Source organism: Elephantulus edwardii, unplaced genomic scaffold, assembly GCF_000299155.1.
Source record: "Elephantulus edwardii isolate Elephantulus edwardi_28Jun2011 unplaced genomic scaffold, EleEdw1.0 scaffold00039, whole genome shotgun sequence".
NCBI lineage: Eukaryota > Metazoa > Chordata > Mammalia > Macroscelidea > Macroscelididae > Elephantulus > Elephantulus edwardii.
In genome coordinates this window covers 7,077,981-7,101,304 of record NW_006399789.1, presented here as the reverse complement: position 1 = coordinate 7,101,304, position 23,324 = coordinate 7,077,981, and the positions used below count along the sequence as shown (strand labels likewise).

Here is a 23,324-nt window from a genome sequence, read left to right as displayed (position 1 = left end):
CTTACTTCACTTTTTATGCTCACAGAAAACCTCAGAATATGTGTGATTATTATACTCTTCACATTCCATAGGTAACAAGATTCCTTAATCCCCCAACAAATAAACAAAGGGGAACAAACCAGATGGCAGAGTTTAGAAACAGAAAAATAGTGATTCCTTCATACATTTGTCCTGGAAATGTATTTCAAAAGTCTCGAGACTATGGTGTGCCTGATCCAAGCTATGGTCTTTGCAATTATATGCTATGCATCCAAAAGCTGGACAATGACTAAGAATCAAAGGTATCAATTCCTGTGGTGCTAGAGAAAAGCACTGAACATATCATGGACTGCCAAGAAAACAGATCTGCCTGGGAGACAGCAAATCCAAGTTGCTCCTTGGAGGCAAGAATTTTGAAGCTCCATCTCCTATACTTCAGGCATGTTGCTAGGAGGGACCAGTCTCTGGAGAAGGACATCATGCTTGGAAGGGTAGAGGACAGGGCAAGAGAGGCAGACCCTGAATGAGATGGATTTACTCAATGACAGGGATAATTGGGATAGGTATGTCTGAGACAGTGAGACTGGCTCAGTATAGGACAGGCAGTGTTCAGAGCTATTGTGCGTAGGGTCACTATGAGTCACAGTCGACTCAACAATACATAACAACAATAACAATTACATTTTCAGAGGAAAGCACAAAGCTTTTATACATCTGTGATCTGGGAAAACAAAGACATCAAAATAAACTACCATCTTGGTACCACATTGTTGGATAAAGGTCAGAAGATGAGCTCCCTCGGTTTGAAGGCACTTAAAAGGTAACTAACTGGAGAAGAGCTGCCACATCAAAGTCAAATCTACCTAAATGACCTAGATGAACAGAGGCCTTCAAAAAATGAAAGATCTTCATTTTCTGATGTGGTAAGACTAGAGGAGAAACAGCTATAAACAATGATTAATAATTGGGAACATGGAATGTACAAAGTATGAATCTAAGAAAATTGGAAGCTATAAAAAATGAAATGGAACTCAAAAGAGATCAACATCCAAGCATTAGTGAGCCTAGATGCAATGGTACTGGCCAGTTTTTATCAGACAATCATACGACCTATTATGCCTGCAACAACAAATTGAAGAGTAACGGTGACACATTCATTGACAAAAAGGACACATCCAGGTCTATCCTGAAGTATAATGCTGCGGGTGACAGGACATTACCCAAATACAAGGAAGACTTGTCAATACACAAATTATCCCAATGTACATGCCAATCAGTAAGCAAGAGATGAAAAAATTAAGGATTGCTATCAACTTCAAGAAACAGAGGAAAAAGAAGAGCCCAAAGTGGATGTCAGAAGAAACCTGGATCTAGAACACTGAGAGTCAAAAGAAAGGGAAGAAGTGTTGGAGGCAAAGAGAAGAGCAGATGCCAAAGGGCAGCTGGAGAAGACAAAGCAAAATATTACAATGAAATGTGCAAAGAGCTAGAGTGAGAAAACCAAAAGGGAAAAATTCACTCAGAATTTCTCAAGTTGAAAGGACTTAAACACAAAATTCAATATTTGAGTTGCAGTAATGAAGGCTTCTGTGGACAAAATCTTACATGATTCAGGAAACATTAGAAGACAATGGGAAGGAACACACAGAGTCACTGTAACAAAAATAATTTGCTGACACTAAACCATTTCAGGAAGTAGCACATGCACTAGAATCTAGTGAGCATGTGTCAGGTGGCAGCATCTCTCTGCTGACACATGTCAAACAATAGTCCATCAACTTCTAGGTCTTTTTTTTTTAACTAATGACTTCAGTAAATCCTAAACTTCTTCCTTCATTACCATTGTTGTCTCTGCCACGAAATTTAGAAGCCAGCTAGCTAGACTGACTGACTTTGTTCCCATTCCAAAAAAAAAAAAAAGGTTATCTAACAGAATATGAAAATTAATGAACAATAACATTAATATCACATACAAGAAAATCTTGCTAAAGGTTATTTAAAAATCCTTAAAACAGTCCATCAGCAGGGAACTGCCAGAAACTCGAGTTGGATTCAAAAGAGGCCGTGGCCCTTTCCTCAGTTGCCGCTAAGGTGCTCGGTCCTTCGGAGGAAGCTAAGGCCGCGTTGGGGTGAGGCCCTCACTTCACCCGGCAACTAGCACCAGGTCCGGCAGCCTTCCGCCTAGTACCAGCGCACCATGGCCTCCGTCTCTGAGCTCACCTGCATCTACTCGGCCCTCATCCTGCACGACGATGAGGTGACAGTCACGGAGGATAAAATCAATGCCCTCATTAAGGCTGCCGGTGTCAACGTTGAACCTTTGTGGCCTGGGCTGTTTGCAAAGGCCCTGGCAAATGTCAACATTGGGAGCCTCATCTGCAATGTGGGTGCTGGTGGACTTGCCCCAGCGGCTGGGGCTGCATCAGCTGGAGGACCTGCTCCCCCGACTGCTGCTGCTCCAGTTGAGGAGAAGAAAGTGGAAGCAAAGAAAGAAGAATCTGAAGAGTATGATGATGACATGGGATTTGGTCTTTTTGACTAAACTCCTTTTGTAACATGTTCAATAAAAAATCCTGAACTCTTAAAAAAAAAAAAAAAGAGGCTGTGGAATGAGGGATATTAATGCTACTAAAGTCAGATTAATCTTGGCTGAAAGAGAATATAAAAAAGAGGTTTATCTGTGTTTTATTGACTATCCAATGGCCCTTGACAGTGTGGATCAACAAGTTATGGCTAACACTAAGAAGAATTGGAATCCAAGAACACTTCATTATGCCCATGCCAACCCCATACCCTGACCAAGAATGAGCTGTCTGAACAGAAAAAGGTAACACTGTATGGCTTCAAATCAGGAAAGGAGTGCGTCAAGATAGAATCCTTTCTCCATAACTATTCTATCTGTATGCTTTATAAATCATTTGAGAAGCTAGCCTGCGTAAAAAACAATATGGCAACCAGATGGGAGGAAGACTATTCTACAGCCTGTGTTATTCAGTGGCACAACCTTGCTTACTGAACGTGAAGAGGCCTTGAAGCATTTGCTTCAGAAGGTCAAAGGCTATATATAGTCTTCCACATTGATGACATCTCAACATCAAGAAAACAAAAATCCTCATCACTTGTTCAACAGGCATCATCAGGATCATGGAGGAAAGATTGGTGTGCTCAAAAATTGCTTTTTACTTAGATCCACAATCAACAACCACAGTTGTTCTTGTTGCATGCCATCAAGTCAACCCCAACTCATAGTAACACTATATACACAAGAGCTCTGAGGCCTGCTCTTTCCAGGGCCAATCTCCCTGTCTCTGGCATACCTACTCTCCTTACTACAGTTACTGTGGTCAGTCCACCTCATTTGGGGTCATCCTCTCCTGCCCTGTCCCTCTACCCTCCCAAGTATGATGTCCTTCTCCAAGGACTTGTCCTTCCTGGCAACACACTCAAAGTATGTGATATGGAGTCTCAAAATCCTTACCTCCAAGGAACAGCCTGGCTTCACCCTCTCTAGGACAGACCTGTTAGTTCTCTTGGCAGCCTATGGTATGTTCAACATCGGTGGTACCAATAGCCAACAGACATGTTGTACTAGGAAAATCTACTATCAAGAACCTCTGTCAAGTGCTAAAGGATAACTACATCGGTTTAAAGACTGTTCCTGAGCCAAACCTTTGGTTCCTGAGTCAAACTATGGTTTTTTCAATTACTTCTACGCTTCTGAAAGCTGGACTAAGGATGACAGTAGAAGAATTAATGCCTTTGAGTTGCAGTGTTGGAGAAGAATACTGAATATCCTATGGACTGTCAGAAAAAAACCCAACTCTATCTTGGAAGAAGTATAATGAGGATCCTCATTGGAAATAAAGATGGTAAAACTTTGTCTCACATACTCTGGGCGTGTTGTCGGGGTGGGGGAGCAGGCCTTGGAAAGGACACCATGCTTCGAAAGGTGAGGGTCAGAGGAAGACCCTCAACAGGATGAAATGACACAATGACTGTAACTAAGGACTCAATGACATCAGGAATCTTGAGGATGGTGCAGAGGGCAAGGTTAAGATCTGTTATTCGTGGGATTTCTAAAAGGTGTAGGCAACTCAGTAACACCCAACAGTAACAACAATCAACTTTTGAAGATCCATGAAGAAAGCCAAATGTCATTATACAGACAAGGAACAAAGGGGGAAAAAAACCCAAATGGACCTCAAAAGATACTCTAGAACTTTCACTAGAACATGGGAAAGCCAAAACAAAAAGAAGGCACTTTGAATTAAGAGACATAAGTAGAAGATTTCAAAGAACCACCATGAAAACACAATGAAGCATTTTAACACAATTTAGAAGAGGCCACACACGGCCGATCAATGTACTGTTCTAGCTGTTTTTTAATGATCTTCAGCAACATTATGTTTATATTGATAATATTGTTTGATAGTTTCCACATTCTGCTGGATCACCTTTCTTGGAAATGGAAACAAATATGGACCTCGTCCAATCAGTTGGCCAGACAGCTGTCCTCCTAAATCCCTGGCATGGACTGGTGAGTGCATCCAGGGCTGCATCTGTTAATTAAAACAAGTCACTTGGTATCCCATTAATTTCTGGGGGCTTTTCTCCCCTCTTTTTTTGCCAATGCCTTTGATGCAGCTTCCACTTCTTCCTTCATTACCATTTTTTAATGCACATTAGCAGTCCTCAAATGTTCTTACAAGTTACCTTATTAAGATATCTTTTCAAATAAGTTATTTCCTCAAAAGAACCTTTGAAAAAGGCTTAGTACAAAAAAAAATCAAACTTGGCAGGCAGACTATGTTTCTAAGTATACAGTTTCATCAGTTCTACTTTGCTAGAGTCACAAATCAATCAAAATTAACAGTTAAGGCATAAATGCACCGCTCATTAGAACATATACTAAACGTGAGTGGTGGTGTGTATGTGTGCTCACACACAGATGTGCATGTGCACACCAAGTTATTTTCAAGTCATGACACCAAGTGACAGAGAAGCACTGTGCCATAGGGTTTCTTAGGCATAATCCTTCTAGGAGGAGCTCACCAACCCTCCCCGTCACAGCAGCTATTGGGTCTGTATCGCCAACTTTGGGATTGGCAGTCAAGTACTGAACAATATTGCCACCCGTACTTGTTGTTGTTGTTGTTATTGTTGTTATGTACCATTGAGTCGTTTGCGACTCATAGTGACCTTATGTACAACGGCCCCTAAACTCTGCTCTGTCCTGTGCCAATCGCATTGTCTCTGACACTCCCATCCCGATTACCCCAAATCATATGCTAAACACCAATAAATACCAATAAAATACCACCTGGAAATTAAATGTTCAAATTTATTCAAGAAACCTATTCAAGACCATCCCTGAGGATGCCAAGATTTCATGATCCCGGCAACTCGTAACGTCAGACTCTGAAAGTAAACAATGCACCTGCAGGATGATGTACTTATGACCAGATCAGTACTGAGATAACTCACTCATTTACCGAAGGTAAGCATTAAATCAATGTTCTACCAATTTTATAATGTAAAGAGTTTAGAACTCTGTGAAAAGTTGTAGCTCACATTTCCTTTCCAATTTTACTTCAGATTTGCCAAGTGCCAAGTGTACTTGAAGCACATAAAATACTGGCAGCACTGGGTTGCTTGGCAAGAAAAGTTATGCCAACTATTCTTGTCATAATTCACGTGCAAGCTACAACACTGTTCTCTAATTTCATTAGGTTAGGTCAGGCCAGGCAACTTGTATCCTCATCCTGCTTTCCAAAACTAATGATAAGCGCACGTGCACACTCGCACACACGCACACACACACTCACACACACAACACACACACACACACACACACAGTACGTAAGTTTTAAAGTCAGAATCCTTGCTGGCTCAGATGGGTTTTTCTTGCCTGACTCTGCACATAACAGTACACACTGGGCCAGGATATCTCGGAAACTGACCAGAAGTTAGTTTTAAAAACTAAAATCCTACTGTCAAAAAACAAAAAAAACAAACAAACAAACAAAAAACTAAAATCCTACTGTCCAAATCATCAGATATGAACTATCACTGGGCCAACCAAATCTAGTTCCCTAAGATAAACCCCCCCCAAAAAATCTACATTAATGATCTGTATGTGAATTCAAGTTAATTAGAAATGTTTTATAAAGTATATACTCATAAATATTATTTTAAGCTTTCAAAAGGAGTCCAATATCTCAGTCTTTTTTATGTATATTATTTTGTACTAACAATATATCCAATGCAAATGAGTCTTCATTATCTAAGTGAAATTTTGTTTGTATGTTTATCATCCTCATTATAGACCAGCCCTTCAATCATTTAGTATTCAGGTTGACAATTTCCTGTCTGTTAAAGATCATATACATACTCCAGGCAACATCAGCAAGTAACCAACATAACTGTGTGAGAGACCAGGCCTGGAGATAATACACTGAACTATGTTACTATTGCAATGCTCTAAAACAATCTACTCCCCTCCCCCAACCTGAAAAGATACATACAAGAAAATGTAAATTCAGGTCAAATTCCTCTACCAGAAAAGCTGTATGTAAGGGAGGGAAAGTTCCAAGTCTCAAGCAATAACTTTACAGGATTTTTTCCTCTCTCAATGCCACTTAATTGGAACTGACTCACCAGTGGGTGTTCCAGGGTACAATTCACACAAATCAAACACCTTTTTCTCTCAGAGCCACTGGTGGATTTGAATAACCAGAGAGGTGTGGCATTTGGATTAGCAGAATAACTCCCAATGAAGTAGGCTACAGGAGCTGCCTAGTATTTTAGATTTCTAAATTAATTCATGTTTTCTGATACTACAGTGAAATTCTTAAAGAATCATAATACCCTTCTAAAAGTCTGTTTAATGACATTTTTGTAGTATTTACTAAGAGATGTGTGGTTGGTTGTTTTAGACATTACCTTAACCCCCTCAGGTCTCCAGCTACCTTAACTACAGATACATAGTTTAGTAAATCATCAACAGCTGTGAGACTAGGATAAGAGCATGCTCCCCACATGGAGCAGCAGGACTTGTGGGAGACTGGAGCAAGACCCTGTTGAGAGCAAGACCCTGGTGGTGAGACCCTGGTAATTAAGGTGGAGAAACTGGGGCAAGTTCTAACCACAGGAGCGCTCAGGCCACAGTTAAAGGTTTTACTGTTCTTGTTAGATGCTTGAAGGAGAACCTGACTTATAACTGCTCTGAGGAAAATCTTGCTGGGTGATTTGGATTTGTGCTGCTGGACTGAAACCAGGGCTTTTTATAATTAAGGAATTGTGTTTTGTTGTTAGTCTGCCTTGGGACTACTAGACTAAACCAGGATTTGTGATATATTCTTTGCCTCTTACACTCCTGAACCTATTTCCCTAATAAAGCCCATTCTCAGTACCACAATTGTGAGTAAGTCTGTTGAGTAACAACAAATAAACGAACTTCTTGCTGCTGTTGTGGCTCTAAGGGCACCATGGATCTGGGCTATGAGCTTATGATCTGCTTTCTGCTCTGGGGCGGTGAGGGGCTATGCTATTCTCATTCCCTCTGGCTCTTTCTGAGAGCTGTCCATGGTGTGCCCCTACGTCCCATTTTCTGCTCTACAGATAAGATCTTGAAATTTTTTCCTAAAATTTGGCAGATTATTTCCAGTAGCTTCCAATGTTGATTCCACATTTAAAAAAGCAAAGCAGGTCATCTAACACATATTTTATGAAATCCTGTTATAAATTCAACAATTTTTTTAAATTATAATTTAACCCTTCTCGTTAAGAAACAGGGAGTCCTGGTGGCCTAGTGGCAAGAAGCTGCATTGAAATCCTGAAGGTAGGTGGTTCAAATTCCACAAGCTACTCTGGAGGAGAGAAGATGGGCAATCTCTTCTCATCCAAGTAACTGTCTCTGAAAACTCACCAAAGAGTGAGCTACAAGTTGGTTCCAACTGGATGGTACACAACAGCAACATAAAGAAGTTAGGAGCTCTAGTGGTCTAGAAGTGTAAGAAATGGTAAGAAGTTCCTAAGAAGTGGTAAGAAGCTGTGCTACAATCCCAAAGGCATATGGTTCAAATCCACCAGCTGCCCCACAGGGGAGAAGGATGAGAAATCTCCTCCTATGAGATTACTACCTCTGAAAACCCACCGGAGGGTCAGTTATGAGTCTGATCTGACTTGATGGCACACAATAACAACATGAAGAAACACAAGGGAAATGGATAAGGTAAGACAAGTATGTCAGAATGTTTCATAATTTCATTACATTTGGAAGGTATGTATGAGAATTATGTTGGTTTTCTATACTTTCAAACTGAACTGCTTCGTAACTTACAAATTTTTTTTCAAAAGCTTTTAAAAAATAATTCATTGGAACAAGGAGTACAGATAATTCCTCCTCAGTATCTGTTTTTCCCATGGAAACAGAGGTATGTGAGAAGCTATACTCCTACGTATTGCTTGTGCTTTCTGAGTTCTTCACTACACATACAGGCAACTAATAAGTGCTCACAGAACTGAATTACTGTGGACAGGCTACCACATCAGGGGATAGCATATCAGACTCCTGAGATGAGCCTTCTCTAGGGACCAGAGAAAAGAAGTGTCCTCAAATGAAATATACCCAGCTCTGTATGTCACTTTAGAGAAAGGCCTGTTTTGGACTATCACCTGGCCCTTGATGTGATTTATGCTCAAAGAAATGGCTGAAGACTTGTTCGGAGAAAGTCCAATTCATCTCCAGGCCAAGCCACTAACAGGACTTGGTCTTGGCACTTGGCACCCGCATTGTACTGACACAGAAAGAGCAGAGCCCACTTTTGGATTCTTATTCTAGATGCTAACAAGAGGGAGCTCTGGGGGCTTAGTGTTAGGGAGTTGTGCTGCCAACCCAATGATAAGTGGTTCGAATCTACCAGATGCTCCATGGGAGAAAGAAAGATGATCTTTCCCCAGGCTACTTACTGCCTCTAAGAACCCACTGAAGGGTTGGCTATGAGTCAGTTCCAACTTGATGGTACTAAAAAACACGCTAACAATAAGATATCATAACTTCTCATGATAATGTTACCTCATGGTTCAAGATAACCAAATTCATTCTCTTAGGCAGAGTATGTGCTTTGACATGTTTCCACTGCAATGGGGAAGTGTGGTAGAGTAGAGCCCAACTGAATTCGCTGGGAGCTGGGAGATCAAAGTTCAAATCTGCTCAATTATTTGACTGGTTAAATCTGGCCAAGTAGGTAACCTTTCTAAGGAGGAATTTCCCCAACTGTAAGATACAGGTAATACACTGCTACATGTACTTACTTTATGAATAAAATGACCAAAAGATGAGGGTTATGTAGCACTGAGGTTCCTTGGGTAAGATGAATAGTTATGTACTTGACTCCTAACACACACACACACACACAACTGGCAGAGTGAAGTTACCAAGAGATGCTTGGGAAGGCAGGTCTGGTGATCTGTCACAGCCTTGAGAACTCTACACACGCGGGGTCACCATGAATTGAAATCTACCACAACTAACTACAACATAGCACTGACTCACAAATGCGTGTACTAGCGTTCTGACCCAGACACACACACATATACAAATAACAACAACAAAACCAACCCCACCACTGCCCAGCCCCATTTGGACTAAATTCTAAATTGGAATACACCCAGTTGGATGCAAAAGCTGTGGCCCTGGAAATGAGGCTTCACACACGCGATCCTGATGAACCCATCAGAAACCTAGACTATGACATCAACAGGGTTGACATATGATCCATAGAGCTAATTTCTAAAAATAAGAAAAGGGGTAACCAAGATTTTTAAAAGGAGTACAATATTCTTAGACAGACATTAGGTATTATGTTTGAGGGGCCGATGGGCAGATGGCCTGAGGCCAGTATTTGCTAAGGCAGTTGGCTGTCTCCTCAACTTCCACATATTCAGAGGCAACAGTTACAGGGGGAGACTAAAAGTGTTGGACTTGTTGTTCTAATTGGTTACAACCACTTTTAGAGACTTCCTGTACAAAGGAATATAACCTCCTTCCGGTATGAATCAGATACCGAAGGCAACTTCTCTCCTTGCTGATGAGCTGCGGTCACAGAGAGGGTCTGCCTGGAATCAAGTTTACTGCTACCGAGTGCAACCTGGGTGGCATTACATCTCTGCAAGGAGTTCGTTAAGCAGGCGATGGTTCTAACCTTTAAATTGTCTCTTTCCTCCTGTTCCCCTAAGAAAATTATCACCCAGTAGCTTGAGCTAAATATCTTTTCATTTTGGCTTCCTTTGGGGGGAGGGGGGGAAAACCCAAACCAAAATTATAAATAAAACTCTTCTAAGATGTAAGCACTCGCTTTCTAAAGTTTTTTTTTAAAAAAAAAACAGACAATGTTTTAGAAGTATTTTACCTCCCACTACCTTGTTCTGCAAAATTTTGATTACTTTTGTTTTTCTTAGTCAACATCTCCAGCCTGACAAGCTGTCACACAAAGCAGTGTGATACAAAGACGCACTACATTTACTGTGTTGGACTGGTCTTTTACTCTACATACATTTTCAACAACAAAAATAAATTCTATAAAAGAAACTAGTGTATTGGATTGCCAATGGATTTTTAAACAGTTAATAATTTTGCCTTGATTTCTTTCTCTTTTTCCTGTTATAAAACCAAAACCCTAACAAATTCCTCGCCACCTGGAAGTAAGTTGATTCTGACTCTTAGCAATCCAAGATGCACCCTATAGGGTTTCTAATGGCTAGAACCTTATAAAAGCAGAGTACCAAGCTGTTCGTGCACAGTACATGTGGGTAGATTGGAACTGCCAACCTTTTGGCAGCAGAGTGCAAACCTTTACTGTTAGCCTGGTGTTGTTGATATGTACCATTGGGTTGAATCCACTCATAGCTAACCCTCCATCAGGTTTTCAGATGCTGTAAATCACAAGAGAGGGAACTACCCGTCTTTCTCCCGTGGAGCTGGCCATCCAGTGGGTTTTCAGAGGCTGTGAGATTGCCCATGCTTCTCCCTCAGAGCAGCTGGTGGATTTGAACCACATGCCTTTCAGATTGCAGTGTAGCTTCTTACCACAGCCTTAAAGGAGGTGCCTCCCTTCAAGGCAGACCAACAAGCCTCGAGTCACTGGCCAAATCACGCGTCTGCCTATGGCTGCCTTTCTGGTATGGAGTGGTGTCTGAAGGTTCCACTTTGGGTCAAGTACTTGGGAGGCAGAAATAGTAGGCACCTGGCAGCAGTAAGAGTCACACGTTCATTACACGTTGGGTCTGTCAGTCTCCCACAGCCCCACAGAAACGCTCAAGCCAGCTTTATCCTGCAAACCAGAGACAGGAACAGAACAGGCTGTGAAGCAGGCCTCTGAAACAGGAAAGAGTGGGTAGTGACTGCAGCCCCTTGAGAGGAACTACAGACATGTATGTAGCAAGAGCTCCCTGGAGGCTGGCAGCAGTCACAGTGTTCGGGCCACACGGGGTACCTATAAATGGGCTTCCCCTAGAGGTAGAATCTGCCAACTGCCAACTAAGGGAGGTCTCAAGAGGGCCATAGATGACTAACCAGGGAATACACCAGGAGTCCAGGGAGGGGGAAGCAGGGGAAGTCACAACCACCCGCTGACAATTTGGGGTGAGAACTAGGTGCTCTAAGAATAAATCCTTTTTAAAAAAAAAAATCTGCCCTTGATGTGCTTTCCGGTTTTTGTTTTCATTTTGCTTTTCTCCCATGTTCTAATAAAACTCTCAGGAAAATATTATTTTTGCCTGAACTGGACCAGAGAGCACAGCGGTCAAAGTTATACGGGGTGGTCTGCAGATGCCCCTGTAACATTCCAGGGAAAAGTTAAAAACTCAGAGATAACTCACGTGCAGGGCACTAGTGGGATTTTCTTCTTCTTCTTCTTCTTTTTTTAAAAAATTCTTCTTCTAGAAATTTTCCACAGGACTTTCTATGCTTATTCCCTGACAGAATGGAACTAAAGCTCTCTTCCTGTGTGAAGAAAGAATGACTGAAACACAGAGATGTGGACCGGTATGAGAACGTTTTCACTCAGCCATGGTGACAGGGGGCAAGTGTAGAGTACATAGTGATGTTGTCATTCATTTCCTGTATGCAAAGGAAGGACTGGAAAGCAGAAGCTGCAGGCTGAGAAAAAGACAGGAGGACCCTCCACAAAGAAGGAGGAGACTCCATTAACAATTTCACAGCTCCTGTCTCCTCTCTTTCCTTTCCCCTCTTAACTACTTTAATTCTAAGGTTAACGAGTTCCTGCAGAGTAAAATCTGATCCATGGTGACCTATATGTATCAGAGTAGAACCCAGTTCCTTAAGCCTTTCTGTGCAGATTTTTTGAAAGCAGACCACCAGGCCATTCTTCAGTGGTGCATCTATGAAATTAAACATCCAACTGAACACATTCACCATCTGCACCACCAGAGGGTCCTTCTGCAAGGTTATGCTTACTCTAACTTAACTTGGGGAGCTCTGGTCGCCTAATGGTAAGGATCTGTGCTGAAATACCAAAGGCACATGGTTCAAACCCACCAGCTGTTCTGTAAAAGAAAGATGGGCACTCTTCTCCCATGTGATTTACTGATTCTGAAAACCTGATGGGAAGTCAACTTTAAGGCGGTTCTGACTAGACAGTCCACAACAATAAATAACTTAAAACTTTTAATAAAGCATGGCAACAGATGGCTGGTTTTGCACCTTTTTCTTTCTTTTTTATATCCTTACCTGGAAAAGTGAAAGTGTTAAAAAACACAGGTTCAAACTTATTGCTGTTGAATTTCCAGGGGGGTTAGGGAGACTATTAATCACACAGGAGCAGAATGCCCATCCTTTTCCTGCAGAAAGGCTGGTGGATCCTGATCCATCTGCCTTGGGATTGGCAGTGCAACTCCTGACACACTAGGCCATAAGAGCTCCCTAAACATGGTTATTCTTCCAAATTTTCTTTTCTTTTACTGGCACATAGGAAACACTATTTAGGAAACACTGGACCTTCCCTTCAAAGTGTATGAAACAAAATGTGTGGATTTCCCGCGAGATTTGAAAGTAAAATTACAGAAGTGGATGGAAAACTTGCAAAGAATTTTACAGTTGGGGATCAACACGGTATGAGGGCTTGGCTTTCTCACCAAATGAGACTGAAAGTCCTAAAGTGCTTTCCAGGAAGTAAGCAGAACCAAAGATCCAGGAGCACAGGCACCTGTCCAGAGTCAGAAGAAGGGGGCTGTTTTTATCACAAACCTAAGTAAAGTAGGACAGTAATGTGGACGGGAATATTAAGATTAGGTTCTTAAATTTTCAACCAGCTTGTTTGTCTTACCTGTCACCTAGTGTTGCGGGAGGGTCAAAGGTGAGCAAGGAACTACAGCTTATAGACAGTCATGCCAAGAGCAAGAGGATGTAATGGAGACATAATAAAAATGATGGCTGGTGACAGGGAAATGGGAAGTCGGCAGCCGGTCTAATCCCTGTGCCCACTGAGAAGGGGTGAAATGGCCTTGAGCAGAGTAAGTGACCTTGGCTCTGACATCAGCAGGAAGGCCCAGGGCCATAATGAGAGAAAGACGTAGTGTTGTAAGGGGTAAAAACGTTACTGGAATGTCTGCTTCTATCACAGCCAACTTCACCTTCACCATTGTTGTTGTTGTTATATGCCACTGAATCGCCTGCAACGCACAGCAACCCTATGGACATTAGCTCTGAACCCTGCCCTATCCTGAACCACTTTCCCTGTCTCCGATACACCTACCTCCGTTACCCCAGTTACTGAGTCAATCCACCTCATGCAGGGTCTTCCTCTCCTGTGCTGTCCCTCCACCCTTCCAAGCACGCTCTTCCTTGTGGTCAGCCTTCCAGGGCTTTCTTTTAGGCTGCCTCATCCATCACCAGCAATCCAAGCTGGAGTGCCTACCTCTTGCCAAGATTCTTCCAACAGCTGACTCAAAGCAAATGTAACTGACTCTGCCACAGGAAAACGTGTATTCAAAATCAGGTTCAAGGAAGGTAATTTTCCATAGCAACAGAGTTTAAAACGGTGAATGGGTTCCAGACCTGAAGTGCACTGAGTTAGCAAGGTTTTTTACAGGCAGGCCCAGAATCGGCCTCCCAGCTAGAATAGCGTTTCTACAAAGAGTATGCACCAGATTCTAGGTATCATCCTTAAATCCTTTAACATGAATGAATACAACTCTTTCTACTTTCTAATGAGCAAATTAGGAGAACAATAAAGGCAACTTTAGCTTTACTTCACAAATTCATTTTCTAAAAAAGTTTCTGAGATTCTGCAAGCTGGGGTCTGTCCACCAATCCAACCAAACCTCAACACCAAGCTGCCTGCAGCTGAGTCCATTCTGCCTTCTAGTGACCCCATGGGAAAAAGCATTACTGGTCCAGGAGTTTCCTACAGAAGCAACTGCCTCATCTTTCTCCCTCAGAACAAACCCAAAGCGCTGTCTTTGTGGTTCTCAGAACAGCACTTTAACTCACCATGCCACCAGGGCTCCTTCAGCTATTCAAAGCAGCCCTGATCACTGACCTCTCTCGGCAGGTGGCTGGGAAGGGAAGCTGTTGCCATGGTGTTCGGGATCTGTGAGTGATGCTGTTTGGAGCCACTGAGTAGGCTCTGACTCAGAGACCCACGTAAACAGATCGAAACCCTACCTGCCTCACGCTGAGCCACCCTCACCCTCTCTGCCACGCGTAAGCCCAGTGTTGCAGTCAGTGCGTCAATCCACAGAGTTGAGGGGCTTCTTCTTTTACACTGAGCTTTTAACTTTTTTACGTATCTTGTATATGTCAATAAGATTCACTTTCCCAAAAGCATTTGTAAGTATTGTGAAGTATCTCCAAGGAATGATGTCAAAAGAGAGAATGATAAGCGTAGGAATATTGTTTGTTGTTGTTTTTGTTACGTTCTGTCCAGTACAATTCACAGCACCAACTATATGAACAAAAGATCTGAACTCGGCTCTATCCTGTACCATCTTCACACTTCCCGACACACAAAGCCCATTGTGGCCATTATCCTTTCCTTAGTCGACTCTCTACCCTTCCCAGTATCATGTCCGTCTCCAAGGAATAGCCCCTCCTAGCAACATGCCCAAAGTATGTGAGGCGAAGTTTCATTATTCTTGCCTCCAAAGAGCACTCTGGCTGAACCTTCTCCAAGACATATCTGTTTGTTCTCTTGGCCTTCCACGGAATACTCTGCGCTTTTCTCCAACACAACAGCTCAAAGCCTTCAATTCTTCTTCTGTAATCCTTATTCACTGTCCAGCTCTCAGAAGCATAGTAAGTGACTAGAAAGACTATGGCCTGAATCAGGTGCACCTTAATCCTCAAAATGATATCATTACTCCTCAATAATTTGGAGAGGCCCCTAACTGCAGATTTTCCCAGTGTGATTTCCTCATTTCCTCATTGCTCATACTAAGGGTGCTAAATGTGGATCCAAGCAAGATGAAGCTGTTGAGTTTCTATCTCCTCTCCAACCATCATGATGTTACCAATTGGTCCAATGTAGGAATGCAGGTAAATAATAATCAGGGAGGGGGAGGGAATCAGTAAAAATCTTTAAATGCAATCAATTTCTAAAAATCACACCAGGATACAAAGAGATGCAATGATTCAATGGTTATGTATCCGGCTGCTAACAGAGAAGCTGGTGGTTCAAACCCATTAGTAACTCCAGATAAAGATTTACAGCCTTGGAAACCCTAAGGGGCAATTCTAATCTGTCCTGTAGGATCACAATGAGTCAGAATCAATTTGACAGCAGACAGTCTGGTTTCTTTCCTTAGTTTATACAAAGATCGTTGTTGTATACCACAACGGTCAGAACTGACCTACAGCTGACCCACCAGCAGGATTTCAGAGACAATTAACCACATGGGAGGAGATGGCCCATCCTTCTCCCGCAGAGCAGCTGGTGGATTTGAACCAACTGGGTGCCTTTGGGACAGCAGTGCAGTTTCTTATCATTAAGCCACCAGAAAACTAGGGTAAATTTATGAAAATGTAACCAATTCTGAATTGTATTCATTGCATTGTTGTAGTGCAGTGCCAGTGAATCGAATCCAACACCCAGTGACTGCCTGGCACTAGGAAACACAGGCTCGTCCAGGACCTTCTTCACAACTGCTGGTGTGCTGGAACCCACCAGTGCAATCTCTGTGTCAGTGTGTTACATTGTTACTGCATGACCTTGAGAACCACTGCTTTCTTCTAAATGTAAGGGAGCTCTTAAGGTACAGTCCACACAGAGTTGCCAAATTAACTCAAAGGCTGTGCCTGCCTGATGGATAGCATCTACTGTTGGCTCCTCGGGAGAAAGATGGACAATCTCCTGCAGTGTGATTTACAGCCTTGGAAAACCTAAGGTGGGTCGGTTCTGAGTCCATTCTGACTCGATAGCAATGACTTGAAAGATCAGGTCATCCTTGCTCTGCCAATTCAGCCCAAGTATCATTCCCTTGAGAAGACAAGCTCAAGCTCATCATACGCTCATCCTAGAATTACCAGGAGCTCAACTCACTGTATGGACAATGCCGCTACCACAGCCTGCACCAATTCTGCCCTTCTCACCAACTGAGAGATCTTTGGGGACAGAGAACATACATACATTGAGATCTAAGGAGAGAAATTATTCCTCTGTATTGATAATGTTCTCATTTTAAAGTACAGAATTTGAGAGCTAGAATGAATCTTGGATACCAAGTATTCCAACTCTCCACTATTTCCAAATTAGAGACGAAACAAAGTGGACCACAATGCAAGGCAAGGAAATGCCTATTCCCTTCCTCTGTCCCAGCATGCCATGCAACTGTGTCTTTGTAAATTCACAGGACCGTATGAGGTAACATCATGAGAGATGGGGAAAATACTTTCGTTGTCAAAGATTTCATCTTACGTGGATCCACAATCAACACCCATGATAGCAACAGTCAAGAAATCAAAAAGGTGTGTTGCACTGAGAAAAATCTGCTGTCAGGGACCTCTCCAAAGTGTGGAGGTCAGTGTGAAGACTAAGGTTGCCTGATGCAAGCCATGGTATTTTCAATTGCTTCTTATGCCTGGGGAAATTGGTAATGAACACAGAAAATTGAAGAGAAATGGATGTCTTTAAATGGTGGTGCTGGTGAAGGGTATTGAACACTCTGTGGACTATCAAAAGGACAAACAGGTTAATCTTAGAGGAAGTGCAGCCAGAGGCAAGGAGGGAAAACTTCATCTCACACCCTTGGGTATGTTTCCAGGAGGCACCAGTCCTTGGAAAAAATTTCATGCTTAGAAAAGTGGAGGGTCAGTGAAAAAGAAGCGCTTCAATGAGAGAAGACTGACATGGTGACTACAAGTACAAGCTTAAGAACAGCAGAGACAATGAAGATGACGCAGACAGAGCAGGATTTCAATCTACTGTTCACAGGGTTGCGATAAGTGGTGGTCAACTCCATAATCTCTAACAACAGTATAAGGCAATCTTATAAATGTAGTTCAATGGTCCATCTTCCTCCCTGCTTGGTTAATTTTATAGGGGAAATACTTCCCTCTGAGATGAAAGGCCTTGCTCAAAATCAGGAAGTTCATCACAGAGCGACTAGTGAATTTAGATCTAACTTGAAGAGACACGCTTCTTATTATATCATAAAGATTCCTTTGAAGTGGGAGGTAGCTGGAAGGTCAGCATGGCCCACTATCCAAACCCAGCTGGCTCCCTGTTTTTGCATGGCCTATAAACTAAGAATGAGTTTACATTTTTAAAAAACTGGGGGAGGGGGAAAGCTCAACAGAGGAGTCCTACTTTGACATTCATAAAAATGCACAAATAAAATTTTACTTGAACAAACCAATAATTACTTCTTTAGATACTATCTGTGGCTACTCCTGCATTAGGACAAGGAGAACTGGACAGCTGGGGGGAAGTCCCAGGGATGACTAAATCTAAAATCTTTGGGTCTTTTCAAAGTCGCCCTAGTGATGCAGTGGTTACTAATTCAGTTGTTAACTGAAAGGTCAGTGGTTTGAGCCTCCCTGTCAGTCATTCCATAGGACAGAGATGCAGCAGTCTGATTCTGCAAAGATTACAGGCCTGGGAGCCTGGTGGACCCTCCTACTCTGTCCTATAGGTTTGCTAAGATTCAGAACTGACAAGATAGCAGAGTGTTTGGTTTTTGGTTTGACTCTTGACAGATAAAGTTTGCCCAACCCTGGTGGAAAGGAAGCAGCTTTCTCTTAGAAGGCAGAAGATAACTTCTACTATCAAACTCTGCAGCCCTCAGTTCAAAGAAACAGAGTTTGAATGAAACTGATAACATCAGACTGTCACATCTTCGTGCGGAATGGAAAGGTGCGGAATTGACAACACTCAAGTGGGCAGGAGTGGAAATGGGGCCTGCCCATGTTAAACCAAGCAGTGGAGGCGAAGAGGCCCCGGGAAACATGGGCTTTTTCCAAGGCCCGCCCTCCCCTCTAGTCCCACTGTGCCCCATTTGGCTCAGAAGCTCCTGCTGCCTCTTCATCACCTCATTCCCAAGTGGGAAGTTTCTCTTGATTCTAAGAACTCACCGGGACGATGGCAGCATGTCCCACAATCTTTCATGATCTGCCACCTGCAGCGGAACCTGCTCTGAACACTTACCACCCAGGGGGCCTCACTGCTGGAGAGACCATGTTCACTCACAGCAACCCGATCAAATGAGGTAAGACTGCCCCATAGGCTTACCAAGGCGGTAATCTTTCAGAAACACTGCCGTATCTTTCTCACACTAACTGGTGTACTGAAACCACCAACCTTTTCAATTAACAGCTGAGAGAATAATCATTGTACTACCAGGGGTCTCATGTGACCTGGAGCTGGTTTTGTGTTCCTCAATTTTCTCCCCTAAGGAGTGTTACAAGTATTTTTTTTCTTGTTGCTGTTATGTGCAAGAGAGTTACCTACACCTCATAACGACCCTATGTACAACAGCCCTAAACCCTACTCTTTCCTGTGCCAATCTTACTGTCTCTGACACACCTAACCCCATTACCCCAGTCACAGAATCAATCCATCTCACTGAAGGTCTCCTGCGCTAGCCCTCCACCCCTCCCAAGCATGGCATCCCTCTCCAAGGACTGATCCTTCCTTGCAACATGTCCAAAGTACGTCAGATGAAGCTTCAGAATCCTTTGCTCCAAGGAGTAGCCTCGCTTCACCCTCTCCAGGATGAACCTTTTTGTTCTCCTACAGTCCATGGTATATTCAATATTCTTCTCCATCACCACAGCTCAAAGACATCAATTCTTCTTATATCATCCCTAGTCACCGTCCAGCTTTCCGATGCATAGCAAGTGACTGTAGAGACCTTGGCCTGTATCAGGCACACCTTAGTCTCCAGGTTGCCATCGTTGTTCTTCAGTACTTTGGAGAGGTCTCTGACAGCAGATTTTCTCAATGTAATTGGTCTTTTAATTTCCAGGCTGCTGGTACCAAGAGTGCTGACTGTGGAGCCAAGCCAACTGAAGCTGTTAACAATCTCAATCTCTTCACCATATATCATGATTCTACCAATTGGTCCAGTGGTGAGAATCTTTGTTTTCTTAATGTTGAGCTTCAATTCATATTGAAGGCTGCATTCCTTGACCTTCTGCAGCAAGTACTTCAGGCCCTCCTCAGTTTCAGCGAGCAAGGTTGTGTCATCTGCATAATGGAGATTGTTGATGAGTCTACCTCCAATTCTGTTGCCATATTTCTCCTCATAGAGCCCCGCCTTCTGGATAATCTATTCCACATATAGATTGAAAAAAAGAAATGCAGAGACAGGACATATTCCCGGCATACACCCTTCCTAATTTTAAACCATGCAGTGTTTCCTTGCTCTGTTCTGATGACTGCCCCCTGGTCCCATTTTGAGTCAGACAATCACACGATCTACTATGCTGGAGGCAAAAAGGTGAGAGAAAATTGGGTTGCTTTTATAATTAAAAAGTCATTTCTAGATCCATCTTGAAATACAATATTGTGAGTGACAGGATAATATCCATATGCTTACAAAGAAGTCCAATGAATACCACCATCATTCAAATATATGCACCAACAATCAGAGCCGAAGAGGAGGAAATAGAAGATTTCTACCAACTTTTGCAGAAATTGCTCGAACATGCAATCAAGTGCATTAATAATAACGGGTGACTGGAATGCAAAAGTTGGGAATAGAGAAGAAGGATCAGTAGTTGGGAAACAGACTTGGTGACAGAAATGAAGCTGGAAATAAAATGATAGAATTTTGTACAATCAATGACTTATTCAGTGCAAATACATTACACATGTATTTCACCTGATGGTATTCATAGGAATCAGATCAATTACATCTGTTGAAAGAATCACTGGAGAAGCTCAGTACAAGCCGTGAAAACTAGGCCTGGTACTGACTGAAACAGACCACCAACTACTCATATGCAAATTCAAGCTGAAGCTCAGGAAAATTAAATCAAATACATGGGAACCAAAATTTGGCCTTGAGTCTATCCCACCTCAATTTCAAAACCATCTCAGGAACGGGTTTGAGGCCTTGAACACTAATGTGCAAAGTATTGCTGACACAGGCTTATGTGTTGTTGTTGCTGGGTACATCGAGTCAGAACCGACCCACAGCTGACCCTCCAATGGGTTTTCAGAAGCAGTTAATCACATGGGATAAGACGGCCCATCCTTCTCCCACGGAGCAGCTGGTGGATTCGAACCACATACCTTCAGGTTTGAAGTGCAGCTTCTTACTACTGGGCCTCCAGAGCACCATGTCTTATTTGGGGGATTAAATAAAACACAGTTCAAATGTGAAGTATCCCTTCTCATATTCCTCTCTCCCTATCCCAAAGATGGTATCTGGAGAACAAACAGTAAGCAAGCCTTGTAAGGAAACTTCAAATTAGCTTAGGGTTGAAGATTTTTTGTAGAGGAGGGGGTGTGTGTGTGTATATATATGTATATGTATGTATGTATATATGTATGTATATGTACGTATGTGTATATATATATGTGTGTGTGTGTGTGTGTGTGTGTGTGTGTGTGTGTGTGTGTATATATAAAAACCACAACAAACCCAGGCTATCAGTGTAATAAAAATAGGTTCTGTGAATGGCTGGGTGCTTTTCTCCTACATCTTTCAGGTCTTTGACACTTCCCTCATATCTTCCAAATTATAATCCAAAAATAAGAGTGTTATCATTTTTAGAAAAGTTCTGTTTATGTAACTTTTATAGCAAGCCACTCAAAAAACTAAGCTGTACTATATTACCCTCCTGTTCAGTCACGAAGATCAGGACCAAGACTGTAAAAAAATACCAGATCTGGAAAGTCCTCACTTATTTAGTCTGGCTTCCTTAGATGAAGTTCTTCTTGTTCTTAAAATATTCAGCTTTGGCAGGATTCCAAAACTGGCATAAGCCTCCTTCAGGTTCTGAAGAGAGAGGCTGAATAAAATCAGAATGAAAAGGAAGATGGGAAAATTAAACCTTTTTGGAACACACATGTAAGAACCTGATGTTTTGAAATTACAACTAAAGAAAGTTAAGTTTTCCAACTACAATGATAAAAATATGCCTATAGTCTCAACATTTATGGTCAAGTTCATGTCACTAATTCGATTCTTTCTAGACAGTAGAACTGTTCAACAGGTTTTAAAATCTAGAATAGGTTGGAAAGGCGCGCGCGCGCGCGCGCACACACACACACACACACACACAGATTATGGTAGCAATCCCTTTAATCTTCGTTATCAAGATTATCAACATTCTGAAAGATTTTTAAATTGTAAACACTCCGGCATAAAAAAAAATGCACATTTGGGCATATGGGGCAATTAATACAGATGCTGGTTCTTCCACCAAAATCCTAAAGAAGCTACTACACAACTTCAGTGTCGATTACAATGCTGCCACTCTGGGAGGTAATCACTTGAAAGTTCAAACTGGTAAGAAATGGAAACTTTAAGTCATGAAAACTTATCAAAGGTCAAAGGAGTCCGGAAGGTCATGCAAATTTGGGTAAACACACTCCTATGCAGCTGACCTCGTGGCGTAAGCTATCGCTTCTGTACTTCCAAGAGTACAGAAAGAAAACGAGACGACAGGGGCGCGTCACCGAAGGCAGACCCAGGTATACGCAGATGGAAAACATGGGCCAAGCCCAACAGCTGCACGGTGGAGACGCTGAATAGACAAGAGCTGACCCGGGCAAACCTCGTACAACTTCTGAGGGACCGAAGTTTTTCCAAGAGAAACAGGGCTCCGTAGGGCTCCGGCGCGGAGCGCTGGCTGGGTCAGTCCGGGTCCCGCACAAACGCACTCAGGCTCCAGCACAAGCACGCGCACTCCCTTAGAGAAGCAGCCAGCGCCCCAGGGAGCGTCGCGCTGCGCCCCTCGACGTCCCCAAGGTGGGCCAAGAGGGAAGTTAAGTAGCAAGAGCACTTCTACTCCAAGAGAAAAAGAATTCCAAAGGACGACATGCAAAAAAAAAATAAATAAATAAATAAAATAAAAATGTGGCTACCGGCCGCAAAGGGAGGGGGCACACGCACCTGCATTGTAAAAGCGGTCCAGCACGGTGGTCTCCCCAAAGTCTAGCTTTCCAAAATGCAGGGTCTCCAGCGCAGCGCCCACAGCATCGCACGCCTCCCGCAGGCTCTGCAGGGCCTCACTCTCGGCCACCACCAGCTGTCCCTGGCTTGCTTCGTTGATCACATATGCCACGGTGGTCCGGCGGCCGCTTCCGCCACCAGAGTTGCCCCGGCTCCGAGTGGCGCTGGCCCCGGGACAGCTGGTAGCCGGGCCCGCGGCGCTCTCCACGTTCCAGAAGCTGCCCGGTGGCGGCGGTGGCAGCTGGTTCTCCTCGCCCTCCACGGTCGCCGCCGCTCCTCCCCGCCGGCAGCTGCCACCCTCGGCGAAGGTGCAGAAGCCCGAGGAGCTGAAGGTTGGCACCGAGAAAGTGATGCCCTCGCCCGCCTCCACGCTCATCGCTCCCGGCGGTGCTGGGGCGACAGTGGTGTCGCCCGGCCCGCCACCCCGTCTGGCCAGCCACAGCTCGGGGCTGCTCCGCGCCCGGCCGGCTAAGCAGCTGCCATCGCGCGCCGCGCCTTCCCCGCCGCGCCGCCGCCTCCTCTCGGGCGCCCTCTCGGCCGGGGGCCCGCCGCTACCCAGCGGCTCGCTCCTCCTCGGTGCCTCCGTGGCCGCGCTCTTCGCCGGCTGCAAGGCAGAGAGTGCAAGGGGTGGGGGGACGCCGATCCGGGCGCGCAGGGACCGCGCTTCCTTCTCGCCGCTCGCCAACCTGCGCGGCGGGGCGGCT

At 43.5% G+C, this 23,324-nt stretch overlaps 1 protein-coding gene across 1 annotated transcript in view; it reads right to left on the bottom strand.

Moving 5' to 3' along the window:
- Positions 1-23,318, bottom strand: part of MAP3K5 (mitogen-activated protein kinase kinase kinase 5) — a 348,691-nt gene extending 325,373 nt beyond the window's left edge. The window contains exon 1 of the mRNA XM_006884955.1: positions 22,561-23,318. Coding sequence (XP_006885017.1) covers positions 22,561-22,996 — 436 coding nt within the window. The 5' untranslated portion in view covers positions 22,997-23,318. The remainder of the gene's footprint in view (positions 1-22,560) is intronic.
- Positions 23,319-23,324: the final 6 nt, after the last annotated feature.